Source organism: Molossus molossus, unplaced genomic scaffold (genome assembly GCF_014108415.1).
Source record: "Molossus molossus isolate mMolMol1 unplaced genomic scaffold, mMolMol1.p scaffold_m16_p_1, whole genome shotgun sequence".
In the NCBI taxonomy this organism is placed as follows: domain Eukaryota; kingdom Metazoa; phylum Chordata; class Mammalia; order Chiroptera; family Molossidae; genus Molossus; species Molossus molossus.
In genome coordinates this window covers 18,517,371-18,531,495 of record NW_023425344.1, presented here as the reverse complement: position 1 = coordinate 18,531,495, position 14,125 = coordinate 18,517,371, and the positions used below count along the sequence as shown (strand labels likewise).

The 14,125-nt window shown below is 38.1% G+C and overlaps 1 protein-coding gene across 2 annotated transcripts in view; it reads right to left on the bottom strand.

Moving 5' to 3' along the window:
* The window catches only part of STIM2 (stromal interaction molecule 2), a 164,576-nt gene extending 151,509 nt beyond the window's left edge, over positions 1-13,067 (bottom strand). The window contains exon 1 of one of the 2 annotated variants that reach the window (XM_036258178.1): positions 12,390-13,067. In XM_036258178.1, coding sequence (XP_036114071.1) covers positions 12,390-12,792 — 403 coding nt within the window. In that variant the 5' untranslated portion in view covers positions 12,793-13,067. The remainder of the gene's footprint in view (positions 1-12,389) is intronic. The other variant, XM_036258176.1, reaches the window with a different exon arrangement.
* Positions 13,068-14,125: the final 1,058 nt, after the last annotated feature.

Here is a 14,125-nt window from a genome sequence, read left to right as displayed (position 1 = left end):
AACCAGTGGCCTCATGTGTCAATGCTCAACCACTGAGCCACACAGGCCATGAGAATGTTATCTTATTTTACTTTTTCTATCACCATTTATCCCCTCAAAAAACAAAAACAAAACAAAACCAAAAAAAAAAAAAAAAGGTGATTGGGAGGAAGGGGGAGTCAGGTAATAAAGAAAATGACATTTATTGAGCATTTATTCCTTGTCTTGCCTAAGTACATCAATTACACTATTTTATTTAATCTTCACAACAACCCTGTGAAGTAGTCATACCCCATTTTATAAATGAGGCAAAAGAGGTGAAGATACTTCCCCAAAGCTTACAAAGTTAATTTTATTGTGTCATTTCCTCCCTTCTTCTTTCCTAAGAAAACTTCCACTTTCTTCAAATACGTGCTCAGGAAGGTGGGCTTCCAGCCCTAAGAGAATGAAACCTGACTGTTCTAAACATATCCCTTGTCCAACAGCCCAGGACTGACCTATGAGACATGAGAAGAAGCATGTTGAGGGCATCTGGGAAAGACTTTCCTAATGGCATTAGTATCATGGAGACCACGAGAAACCTTGAGGTCACCAATTTAAGAGCTGTCCTTGATTTCTCCCTTTCTTTTACTCCTGTTTCCCAATCCATCAGCAAGCCAAATCAATTCTAATCCTAAAATATCTCCTTAATCCATCCTCTTCTACAATCCTAGTCCAAACAATTATTAACTCTCAGCTGGACTCCTAATAACTACTTTCCTAGGCAATTTCCCTATAGTCACTCTAGCTCCCGACAATTCATTCCCAAACAGCAGCCAAAGAAATCTTTAAAATGGAAATCATGGAGCAACTGGAACCCTTGTGCTCTGTTGGTGGGATTGTAAAAAGGTACAATCACCATAGAAAATAGTACGGAAGTTCCTCAAAAAATTAAAATAGAACTACCCTATGATCCAGCAATTCTAACTCTGAGTATATATCCAAAAGAATAGAGAGCAGAATCTCAAAGAGATATTTGCACACTTGTGTTCATAGCATCACTAGTCACAATAGCCAAGAGGTAAAAGCAACCCAACTGTCCATCCATAGGTGACTAGAAATTAAAAATGTGGTATATAGCCCTGGCAGGTTTGGCTCAGCTAACCTGAGGATTGGCCTACAAACCAGAGTCCCAGGTTTGGTTTCCCCTAAGGGCACGTACCTCAGTTGCAGTTCATCCCCGCCCCAGTCGGGGTGGTATGGGTGGCGGCCAGTCGATGTGTCTCTCACGTTAATGTTTCTCTCTCTCTCTCTTTCTCTCTCTCTCTCCCTCCTGCTCTGTCTGAAGATACGTAAATGCAAAAATATTTAAAAAAAAAAAAAAAAGTGGTATACATACAATGGAATATTACTCAACTTTAAAGAAGAAAATCCTGTCACATTCTACAATAAGAATGAACTTTGAGGACATTATGCTAAGTGAAATAAGCTAGTCACAATAAAACAAATAATGTACAAGGTATATTAAGGAGTCAAATTCATAGAAACAAAAAGTAAAATGGTGGTTACTAAGGGCTGGGAGGAGCTGTTTAATGGTACAAAATGACTTAAGTTAATGATACAACTAACTTTTTAAAAATACAATATTATTCCTCAATCTAATCTCAGATCATTAATGATTATATAGATCACAGAAGTGACTAAAACTGAATCTTCATACTTTTTAAAATGATTATAAAACATCTTAACAATAATTCTCAATATATCACAGCACATTTACACAACTATCCTACATCTATATTTATAGATTAAAAACAAAAGTCAACAATAATTGAATGCTTACATTGGCCTGACTCTGTTCTAAGCACTTCACACAGATGAACTCATTCACACTTCAAATTCATTTCAGAGATAAAGAAATTTAGGCACTAATAGATTACATTAGCTACCCAAAATTATAAAACCACTGTCAGACTGGGATTCAAGCCCAAGAAATGCTGCTCAAGTCTTGAAGCTATGCTCTTCATCACACTTTCCAAAAGTGGGAACAGACTTATGGCCCAGAAAAAGTTCAAGATACAAAATGCCATGCTTCTTAAAAATTATATTCTATCCTTAAGGAATATTCATTTTCTTAAAAAGCATAAATAGTAATTGATACCATTTTTTGATACCACTTATTGTTACCATTATTTTAAGTCTTAGGCCCCAGGAAGTATATAATTTAAATGATTGGTTTTTTTAAAAGATTTCAGAATATTTAATAGCAAATTTTTTTAAAAAACTGGTTATTTACCAAGAACAAATGAAGAAGGAAACTCATGAGGTTCCTTGACAATAAAAATCTAGAATTTAAGATTAATCAGAATGCGTAATTTTGCTACTTCTCCAGCTCATTTCCTAATTCAACTCCAATTACACCCTGTGCTTTATTACATCCTTGGCACTGGATAATTTTTAAAGTACAAATTATTGAAGACAAATCCTACATCTCCATTACATATAGTAACCTATTATGGGGATGATAACCTCACAAGAATTCTATAATGGTTAAATGAAATAAAATATACAAATACCTGGCATAAATTTGAATCCCACATGCAAAGATGAATGTTACTGCCCTATAAGAGGTCTAACCATTGACTAACTTGGTAATTCACAATCTACATCTACATTCTCAAATGCCACGCCCCAGTCACCTTCCTCCTCTCACACTGCTATACTTTTCCCTATTTGACAAACTCTTACACATTTCAGTGAATACCGACAATCTGGAAAAAACTTTTCATTAATAATCCACCTCTTCACATCAAAGTTAGAAACTCTATCTTCTGTTAAATACAGCACACACCCTCATGCCCTATACCCGCATCACAATGTATCATCACGTTTTACCTGGGTATATCCCCTCTTGGAATACAAAGCAGGGTCGGTACCTTGAAATACCAAAGGCATAGCACATAACAGTTACTGAAGTATTGTTTCTTTGTTTGTTTGTTAATGAAGAATAAAAGTGATACAAAAGAAGGAACAACAACAAAAAAAACTACACTTATTTATATCATACCTTGTCCCAAAGAAGGGAGAAGAGAGGCTTATTTTTTTTTAATGTTTTTATTGATTTTTTTAGAGAGACAGGAAGAGAGAGATAGAAACATCAATGTGAGAGATACATTGATTGGCTGCCTCCTGCACACCCCCTATGGGGATTGAGCCTGCAACCCAGGCATATGCCCTGACCAGGAATCAAACCAGGACCTCTCAGTCCATTGGACGATGCTCAATCCACTGAGCCACACCGGCGAGGCAAGAGAGGCTTATTTTTAATACTGCAAATACATAATAAGAAACTCCTGATAAATATTCTGATACATATATTTTTTAATCCTCACCCAAGGATGTTATTGTCATTGATTTCTAGAGAGAGAGAGACATCGATGTGAGAAACATCCATCGGTTCCCTCTCATACCCAGGAATCAAACCCCAAACCTAGGTATGTACCCTGACCCAGAATCGAAACCACAATCTTTTGGCGTATGGGACAACGCTCCAACCAACTGAGCCACCCAGCCAAGGCCTAGAGATCTTTTTAATAAATGCAGTAATGCTACTAGATAAGCTACCAGTGTTTCCTTTTAAAAAGCAAATATAGTATTTACACTTTTTTTTTAGAGTATGCAATCCACTCTCGAGTTATTTTCAAGTTTATATTGTTTTTACAATAATAAAAATGGTCAATTTCAGCATCTTTATATGCCCAATTCCTTACATCACACCTGGCACAAAACAGTCACTTAATAATACTTCAAAGTACATGTATGAATACACACAGATTCACCAAAATCTGACTTTTTCACTTTTAGATCATGCATTTTCAGGTTATTCTCTATAGCTCTATTTTAGGATCCATTTTCACAAACCTAGAACCAAACACTGGATGCATAGCAGAGGGGATATTTTAAAAAGCAAATTCAAAAAGTAGCAAAGGGTAACTTTCAGTTGATTTTTTAAAATTTGATTCCCAGAAATACAGATGAAAGAAATATCAAAGATTAACACATTCTGAATGTGTGACAAAGTAGAAAGAACTGCCGAAGGTGACACACAGTAGGGAAAACAGAAGAAACAATGCATACTTGGCATTAATGGAAAAATTAGAGGTTTATCGCTGGAGAATAGGAATAAAGAAGAGAGATCAAGATTATCTATTACTCAACAGCATGTATTTTTTAAGAGAGAAAAACAACAATGGAACGAAAACATGAGCACAATAACATGGATCTGTAGCAGGTAAAAATTTCAAATAAAGGTTTAAAAAACCTTTTTCACTTATTGAGAATCATATAAGAAACTACTACAAATCACTTCCATTACTCTACGACAGTGGTTCTCAACCTTCCTAATTCCATGACCCTTTAATACAGTTCCTCATGTTGTGGTGACCCCCAATTATAAAATTATTATTATTTTTTTTTTTTTTATCCTCACCCGAGGACATTTTCCCATTTTTTGTTCAGATAGAGCGGGAGGGAGAGAGAGGAAGAGAGAGAGAGAGAAACATCGACGTGAAGGGACACATCGAGTGGCTGTCACCCGCACGACCAACCAGGGCCGGGGACAAACTGCAACCGAGGTACGTGCCCTTAGCGGGAACCGAACCCGGGTCTCTCTGTACCGCAGGCCGACGCTCCAACCGCTGCGCCAAACGGCCAGGGCTATAAAATTATTTTTGTTGCTACTTCATAACTGTAATTTTGCTATATTTCCAATGGAACACACATATTTCCAATGGTCTTAGACGACCCCTGTGAAAGGGTCATCCGACACCCCCAAAGGGGTAGCGACCCAAAGGTTGAGAACCGCTGCCCTAGGGGTTTGTGATGAGATAGCTTAATGTTTTTAACCACAAAAATACAATATTCACTTCAAGTATTTTTAAAATTAAAAACCCAGTACTTAATTCAGTAAAATCATTTTGAAGTGTTTCAGTTCCCTATAATGACAAGCTTAGGAAGATCAAAGAGAGAGGCAGAGAAAGAAAGTGAAAATGACTAGAGAAAAAAGAGCAAGTTACACAGAGGCCACGATCCATAAGCACACATAAAGACAAATTCACGAGCAAGAAACACTAGGACAAATACAAGCACTTGGGTTCTGAGATGAATGTCAATCCAAGTAAACTGTTCTTCTCATACTCTGTGGTTCCCTAGTCCAGGGTAAATAAGGGATACAGGGCAGGGGGAGGGTGTTACTAATATCTTAAGAAAACAATTAATAAACCACTATTAAACATTTTAAAACGAATTTTAGTCTTAATCCTAAAATTGTTTCACTTTAGACAATACAACTGAGGAAGCCTAGAAGAAAGGAAATTACTCTCAGGTGTGCAGCCATGATGCGTACACAGTAGCACCTTGAGGGCCAAATGAAATAAAGCCAAAAGTCAAATCAATCATTGGCCTGGGGTTCCCTATCCCCGATTTAGAACTTTCCTAGTAATGAAGTTCTCTGAGGAGGAAATGTTCAGCTAAACTAGAGGAACACCAGACTGAAGAGAGAACCACCCTTAAAAGCAGCAACAATGAAACCAGTCAAGGAGAATAGTTACTGAAGGTAGGATTAGAAACTGTCAAGAAGGATTAAATATCTAATACCTACTAATATAAAGATCTAGGATAAGGAAAAGAACAAATCAGTTAGATCATCTACAAATCAAGCTTGAAATGCACACAGTGAAATTCAAAAGTTAATTTTGAAACAAATAATATGCCAGTACTCTGACTCATTGTTATTCAAAGAGGGGGTAGTTCAACTCTAATGTATTATGTTAAATGAGAAAATTGTTATCCTTTGTTAAGGAATAAACCTATGTTTTTAAATATGGAATACTACAAAGCTCTATATAAACAGCTTTGTAAACCACCGTATAAATCTAATCATACATAAAAACAAATTTTATATTAAATAGGCACATTTGAAAATAAAAGATACCATAACAGTGTTTCTTCTTGCATATTTTCTAGGACTTGTAACAATTTAAGTCATTTTACAAACTCTAGGTGTTTAAAATTAAAAGGTAATTTTTGTTTCTTAAACTTCCTATAGTCAGATTCATTTCAAATCTAACAATAAAATTTTATAAAGTTTCCTCTAACTTGCATAGCCAAAGCATAATTTAAACTTAAAACATCTACCTCTATATAGCTTAACTGGACTCTTTTTTTTAATCTCTATAATCTCCTCACTTCCATGTACCCAGACCTTTCTCAAACACATGACATTCCCCTGTTCAAAAATCACAGTACTTCTCAACCCTTGACAAGATAACATGAACACTCTGAAATGTCAAAATAAGCCTTTTGTGTTACCTTAAAAATTAAATTTATATTCTCCTTAACATATGCATGTTTATTACTGGTAAATAAAACATTGTTAAATATTTTAAATTCTATCGATTAAATACTTAATGATTGTTTCCCACATAATCTAGTAAAATGAATATGCCAAGAATATGCATCATAATTTTCCTGTGGCTTTCCATATTCCCCAGCATATGGCTGAGTACCTAGTTTTAGATGTGTTGACATTTCAATACATACGGAATAAATTAGAGAATATTAAAACCCTTAATAATTTGGCCTGAACCTTCTTTCTCCTTGCATTTCCCACTACTCTATATACACACTGTGCTTAACTAAAAAAAAAAAAAAATATATATATATATATATATATATATTAATTTACCTTATTCTTGCATATGCCTCCCCCTAGAAAGCCCTTTCACTCATCTCCACAAGAAGCTGTATCTATACATCAAGGTCCAGCTCAAACCCTACCCTCCTCCAAGTAATATTTATTCCCTAATAGCCTTCCTTTCCCAAAAATGTTGCAGTCTATTATGATACTAATCAGTCCATTCCATTATTATGTTTAGTTGTGTGTACCAGCTAAGAATCAAAGCTTTGGAATCAGAGAAACTGAGGCCAACATTGGACTGCTATTTAAGTATGACCTTGGACAAGTTACTTAAGAATTATCTTCACTATCCTCATCTCTTTTTTTGTTTTTAATTTAGCAGCTATCGGGGTTAATCTCAGAATCAAATACAGTGATGTATATAAAGCACTTAGCACAATACTGACAGCCAACAATATTTGAATAAATATACCTATTATTCCCAATAGGCAGACCCATTTCTTATTCATTTTTGTATTCTTTTCCATGGAGTTAGTATTCTGCTTGTGCTTAATAATTTCTTGGTTAATGAAATCTAATCAATTCAGAATTAATCTCCTAGACAGATCTCAATAGAGTCCAAATTCTAGTGAATATCAGAAATGGTTCCTTTATCACATTATTAGCTGTTAATTTTAACATTAGCTTAACCAGTTTATATCTTAGCTACCATATACATATGGATCCCAAAGCATCATTTTGAAAGTGTTCCACACTGCATTATTATCATAAGTAGGCCAATATCGAAATGCTGCATACACTTACTTAAAAATCTAAATCAATCTAAAACATCAGCAAATATCCAAAGCAAGCCTTTAGCAAATTAATGAATTCCTGTGCGGATCCTCCTATATTGAAGTTCCACTAAATCTTGAACTCACTTTTCCAACCAGCCCTCTTGAGTTATTCCTGTGCCGGGGATTCCCAACAGAGACCAATCAGTTCTGCTATGGTATTCTCAATAAGTACCAAGGGATGCAATGTTTCTAGACCAAAAAAGATTCCTACTAATTCTTAAATGTTCACAATAGACTAGATCAAAATGAAGGAATAGATTCTTTAATCCTGTCATTAGCAACAGCGAATCAAAAACAAACAAACAAAAAACTTCTACTGCAATGGCCAAAGACTGATAAGGAAAGGGACTAATAATGATAACTACAGAGAAGAAAAAAAGAGGATACAACAGAAAACCTAGCCATCAAAAGGCAGCTTCAGGAAATTATAAACTAAATTCAGAAAGAGCAACTTCAGCCCTAGCCAGGTGTCTCAGTTGGTCCGAGCGTCCTCCCCTATACCAAAAGGTTGCAGGTTTGATTCCCAGTCAGGGCACATACCTAGGTTTCAGGTTTGAACCCTAATCAGGGCTCATATGAGAGGCAACCAATCAATGTTTCTCTCTCCCTTCCTCTCTCTAAAACCAATAAAAAAAAAATATCCTAAAGTGAAGATTTAAAAAAAAAAAAAAGAATAACATCACTAAAGGAAGAAAAGCAGTTTACTATTACTATATGAACTACACTGAGTTTAACTACTCTCCCACTGTAAACATTAACAAATGTATTCATCCTAAAATATTCCTCAAAGCAACACATATAAACTACACTAAAAAAATCATTTAAAAAAAAAAAAAAAGACAGCATTTGCTAAGTAAACGTTAGGGATGCAGGATGAGATCGTTAAAAGTGAAGTTTAAAAGCTGATGAACAAAACAAATCCAGAAACATAGAAGCAGGGATCAGAAAATAACCATGGACACAGATAATACAGTGAAGGGGGTGGGGAGAAGGGAGAGGAGAGGAAGGTGTCAATGGGGGGAAAAGGAGAAACATCTGTAACAAAAATTAATTAATTAATTAAAATTAAAATAATAAATAGAAGTGAAGCTTAAGATTTTTACAGTGACAATCACGCTCATGTGTGATATTTTCATCTAAATTAATTAAAACCCCAAAACACAGATGTGTTTAATGCTGGTGAGTAAAGTGGCTCTTCTAAACTTCTTTTAGACTAATAAAAATTATTTTAAATTTTCATTGAAATTTGAAAACTTCCAAAAGACATGTTTTAAAAATTAGTGAAATTATAGTTAAGATAAACCCTCTATATAGGTACTAAAGAAGGTTGCATTCATTTAAAAAAATGATAGAAACAAATATTTCCAAAGTTATTTGTTTGAAAAAATTATGAAACTTAGAAAGTAATCCCATATAAAAAATTTTTATTTAAATTATTCTACATATTTTGCAATAATAAATAATTGTATTCTAGCCCGGTCGGTGTGGCTCAGTGGTTGAGCATCACCCATGCACCAAGAGGTTGCTGGTTCAATTCCAGGTCAGAGCACATGCCCAGGTTGTGGGCAAATCCCCAGTGGGGGAGGGGGCAGTCAGGAGGCAGCCAATCGATGTTCTCTCTCATTGATGTTTCTATCTCTCTCTTCTTTTCCCTTCCTCTCTCTCTAAATCAATAAAGGAAAAATATTTTAAAATAAAAAAAAATTGTATTCTATATATGTGATATATTTATGTATTGATGTGTCTATTATAAAGATATATATAGTGTGTGTGTGTATATATACACATATATATCCACTGCCCTTTCATAAACTATTTTTCAGAGACCATATCTGATGAGATCAATCACTCCTCAATGGGATCAACTTACTGATTCTAAATCTGTTAGGTAAAAAAAGAAAAAAATATAGTAATGTTTTAAATTATTAAAGCACTGCTTTATATCACAATCAGTAAGCTCTCAGTCATCAATCCCTAATCTGCCTTAAATTTCAATTACATTCAAAGAAAGAGCCCTAATACATATAATTTAAGTCCTTACTACACAACATTATAAATATTGGTTTTGTCTTATCAAAATATTTGCACAATGAATCATGAAAAGATAATATAAAAAAGAAAAGAAAATGTAAATATGTATTATGACAAAGGGTCTGTTTATTTTGATGATCTGTCATAGTCTCTCTATAAGAATATTTGCTTGCTTAAAACTAGGTATACAATAAATGATTAAACGGTAATTTATTCTTAAAATACACTAAAGGTCTAAAGTAAAACTCTTAAGGCAAAATTGCAGTGAAAAAGAATGTTTTCTAGATTTTATTAGTATGAGGCAAATTCTAATGAAGTTTATAAAGGTCGGAATTAAAATACCAATCTGCAGAGGAAGAAAGAAGATAAAGTGATTTTGGCTGTCAGTTTCAGAGCTATACAGAATAATCACAGCTATATAACAACTTTAATATGGAGCTAGATAGAACAATTGTCTCAGAATTCTTTCAGGAATTCTTTTTCAAAATTCACATAAAGGGTAGTTTTATTACTAATGCTCTCTACTCCATTTCTATCCATTAACACTGCCTAGAACATGATAATAGTATTTTTAAGTTCAGTCTATGGGTCTACTTCCTGAGGTATATACAACAGCAATAATTATGTTCTGGGTTCAGCACAACATTTACAATAGAAATTATAAAAGAAAGCATCATTCATACAATTAGAAGAATAGGAAGGAACTCTATATAGAGACCATATAGTTCAAAGAAATTTTTAATTTGCTCTTACTTTATCATAGACTTTCAATCACTTTTCCCAGATACCAGTGCTAATGACTGTATTTACATAAACTTATTAAAATGACTACAATTTAACTTGTACATAATGTAGTTTGATGATCTTACACTTTAAATGGACAAGTTCAACTTGCTAAAAATCTATATTCTACCAAAGGGAAAGAGCAAGAACATTAAAAATAAATTCCAAGGTTAATATTATTGTAGTAAACTTATTTTAAAGCACTACAGCACAAACTCACTTTGTGGAATATATTAAACTTTTTATCCAGTAAGAATCAGCCCACCTTTTCCACAATGCCACAAATATCTCAGAAATTTAAGTCTTCAAAAGGAAGGATTATAAAGTTTATTAAAATTCCATCTGAAGTAATTTCCTTGATGAAAGCCACCGAGTATACAATATACTGTTAGTGGTTAATAAATACTAAATTTTCTGAATCACGTGAACTTCTACCAACTACATGTTGATAAAACAGCCAATTATTTTTTAATCTAACTTTTCTGCTCAAGAATCCATGAGCCGCACTCCTATAGCTAGCTCCTAGAAGTTCCAGTATTTCTGCTCCCTCCTTTCCTGCAGGAGGCATTAAACCTTCACATTATACTTTTATCCTGCTACTTTCCTAATAATCACTATTCTTCACCCTAGTTTTAGTTGCCACATTTTTATGTGGAGAATAAAGACTATTCAGGCACAAGACTATCCAACCTATCCTCTCACTCAAACTATACTATGCTCCTAATACTGATCATTGTGTAATCATTTTACCCACATTACCAGTGATAGGTTTGATGTTCCAAGTTCCAGTTAAAAGGGCTTGATAAGTTTCGGGGTAGAGCAACTTAAATATTCGGATCATTATGTTCTATACATTACAACTTCCAAAGACCTTGTGAAATTTACCAACGCCCTCTTCTCTAGAATAGTAAACATCCTGTCATAAAATCCAAAGAATAGCTGCTTTGCTCTAAAGAATACAGCTCATGAACACTTCTCAGAGCAGCTGTTAGTAACTTTCAGATGCCTGCTGGACTATCACTTTAGTTAAATTAATGATGTGTCATCTTGTTCTGCTTTACTTTTTCCTTTTTAGTCTTGCAGTTAATACAGAAAATCTACAGATCACTTTTTAAAATAAAGTACAAAAAATAAACATTAGCTACACTACTTTTCCAAAATAAATCATTTTAAGATCCTTACATCCTTACTTAATCCCCAACATTGTACATGACACTGGGAAGCTGAACAAGATTCAGTTTTCTATCTAAGCTTACCAAACATGTTTGCAAGTTTTCAATAATTTCGAGAACGTTCTATATTTAAAAGATGCTGGTGCAGTCCATTAAAACTGTGCTGCTCAAATACAAGCTCTGAATATCCTGCACTTGGTCAATTTTTGGTACTTTGCTGGTTACCTGCTGAGCTTTCTGCACCCTTTGTCACCCAGCGATGCTCCCACTAGCAAACACTTTTCCATCTTTTAAAACGGTCTTCTTCCCACCACTCAAAAAACACACACAGTAGACTAGAGGTTTCCTCATACTACTACTACGGAACCACTAATGCCACTAGGTATTGACTCTCAAAGAATCTTTTAGCAGTCTCCCCTGGGGCATTGTGCTCAGGCGGGGCTTTGAGCCTCAAAACTCGCAGCCAGCTGCTTTTGCAAAAGCAACACCAGAGGTGGACTCAATACCGCATTGCCGCTGCTGACTTTTTCTTGCAGCTTAAAAAAAAAAAAAAAAAAAAAAATCAGCCCTGTACCCTGCAGACCCTGCTGGCTCTTCTGCAGCTCCGGAGAAAGCTCCGCATAAGATAAGCGTGGAACACCGGGAAGCCCTACTGAAGGCAGAGAGGCGAGTGCCGTGGACAGACTCAGTCGAAAGCGAGGTGTCGGGGGCGGGGGGGGGGCGGTAAAGGGAAGGCGTCCGGAGTTTAGGGGACCGCGACGAAGCAGCAGCCAGGACACTGGCGTCCGGGCGTCCAGCTCGGCATCGCGCACTGGCCAGGACAGTCGAATGGCGGACGCCCGCGGGCCCCTCCCGGGGATGGGGGTCCTGCAGCGACCGGCCGAGCCCCACCCGCCGACCCCTGGCCCTCACCTGTCATGAGCGCCGGGCTGTCGGCCGCCGCCGAGGCGGGAGAGGAGGCGGCTGCCGCGGCAGAGCCCGACGCCCGCCTCCCACGGAGATTCCTGGGCACCAGCTCGCATCCGTCCGCCGCGCCGGCCACCAGCAGCCCGAACACCAGCAGCGCAGCCCAGCGCCTCCGCCGCAGGCAGCCCGAGGCCGGGCCGGGCGTCGTGGCGGGATGAGGGCGCGGAGGAGGAACGGGGAGAAATCGCGGCGGCGCCCCAACCGCCGGCCACTCGCTCCCTCCGCGAGGAGCCGCCGCCTGCGACTCCTCGGGCCGCCCCCGTCGCCTCGGACGCGAGCTTTCGCCGGACGCCAGCCTGGTCCCCTCGGCACCGGCGGCCTTGGGAGCCCGGGTCCCCGCTGCGTTCATTGGTTCCGGTTATTTAAAATTTAAAGGAAAAAAAGTGAGGAGCAGAGAGGTAAGGCGTCCTCGGCCGCGCGCGACACTCGCGCTGCTGCAGCAGCGAGACCGGGATCCGCTGCTCTTGCGCCTCCAAACACCAGCCCAGCGCCCGCGCCCGTGCTGCCGCCGCCGCCGCCGCGGCGCATCCCCCCGCCCCCTCCGGCCCGCGCAAGTCGTAGTACCACGAACGGCCCGACGCCTCCTCCCCTCACACACTCGCTGGCATACCAATCCCCCGCCTCGTTTAGTCCCTATTCGGCGCAGGCGCGGGGCTACCACACTGCGCCTGCGCGGCGCCCAGCCCCGCCCCAGGGGCGTTCCCTGCAGACTGGAGGAGGGCTGCCGGATGGTTTCCAACGAGTTAGCTGAGCTGCGACGTTGTGGGGTAGGAAGGAAGACAGGCGAACCCTCCTCCCCTATTCACGTCTCCACTGCGATTGCTGGGGAGTGGGGCGACCAAGGGGGTGGCGAAGAAGAGTACGGATATTCCAAATCATTTGAGCGAGTTATAACTCTGTAAACCGCAGCAAAAAATAATTGCATGATTCCTGAAAGCCTGGTAATTGGAAACAGCGTTAGGGGAAATAAATCTATAAAATGGAATTTTAACATAGGTGGGGCTTCCAGGAGGCTAGCAATGTAGAAGTGGAGGTTAGCCTACCGTAGCGTTTTATTTACATGTCAACACAAAGCGCTTGCCAGTGTGCTGTTCTAAGCGCTTTACAAATTTACACATTATAATTCTTAGGGTTAGGTGGTGATATCCTTGTTATCAAACCCATTTACAAAGCAAGAAACTAAGGCCTAGGAATGTTAAATAACTTGCGCGCGCGCACACACACACACAGATAGTTAATGGGAGACAGGGTCAGATTTAGCACCACTGAATGGAAACATTGAAAGCGATTTGCTCTAGCCTCTCACTCTCATATTAAAACATTACTTGAACTCATTACCCCTACATCACCTCATGGAGTCTTTACTGTCAGGGGAATAGATTTCACAGAAGAAAAGTGGTTCAGCCTTGACTTGGCTTCACCTACCTCAAATGAAGCACCACTGTGGAAGTGTGATGCACAGTTCAGAAAAGAATCAAGAATTTCTTTGAGGCTAACCAATCTATCAACAATTACTTCTTGACAGACTTCTTGGGAACATGATGTTCAGGTGGCAATTCTTTATAGGGCAACAGGGAGATTGTATTTCCCTTGCTGAAAGGCACAGCAATTAAGCCACACGTTTGCTGAGTGTCCACCAAAAGAACATAATTCTGCTAGATAACCAGGAAAATATAAAGAAA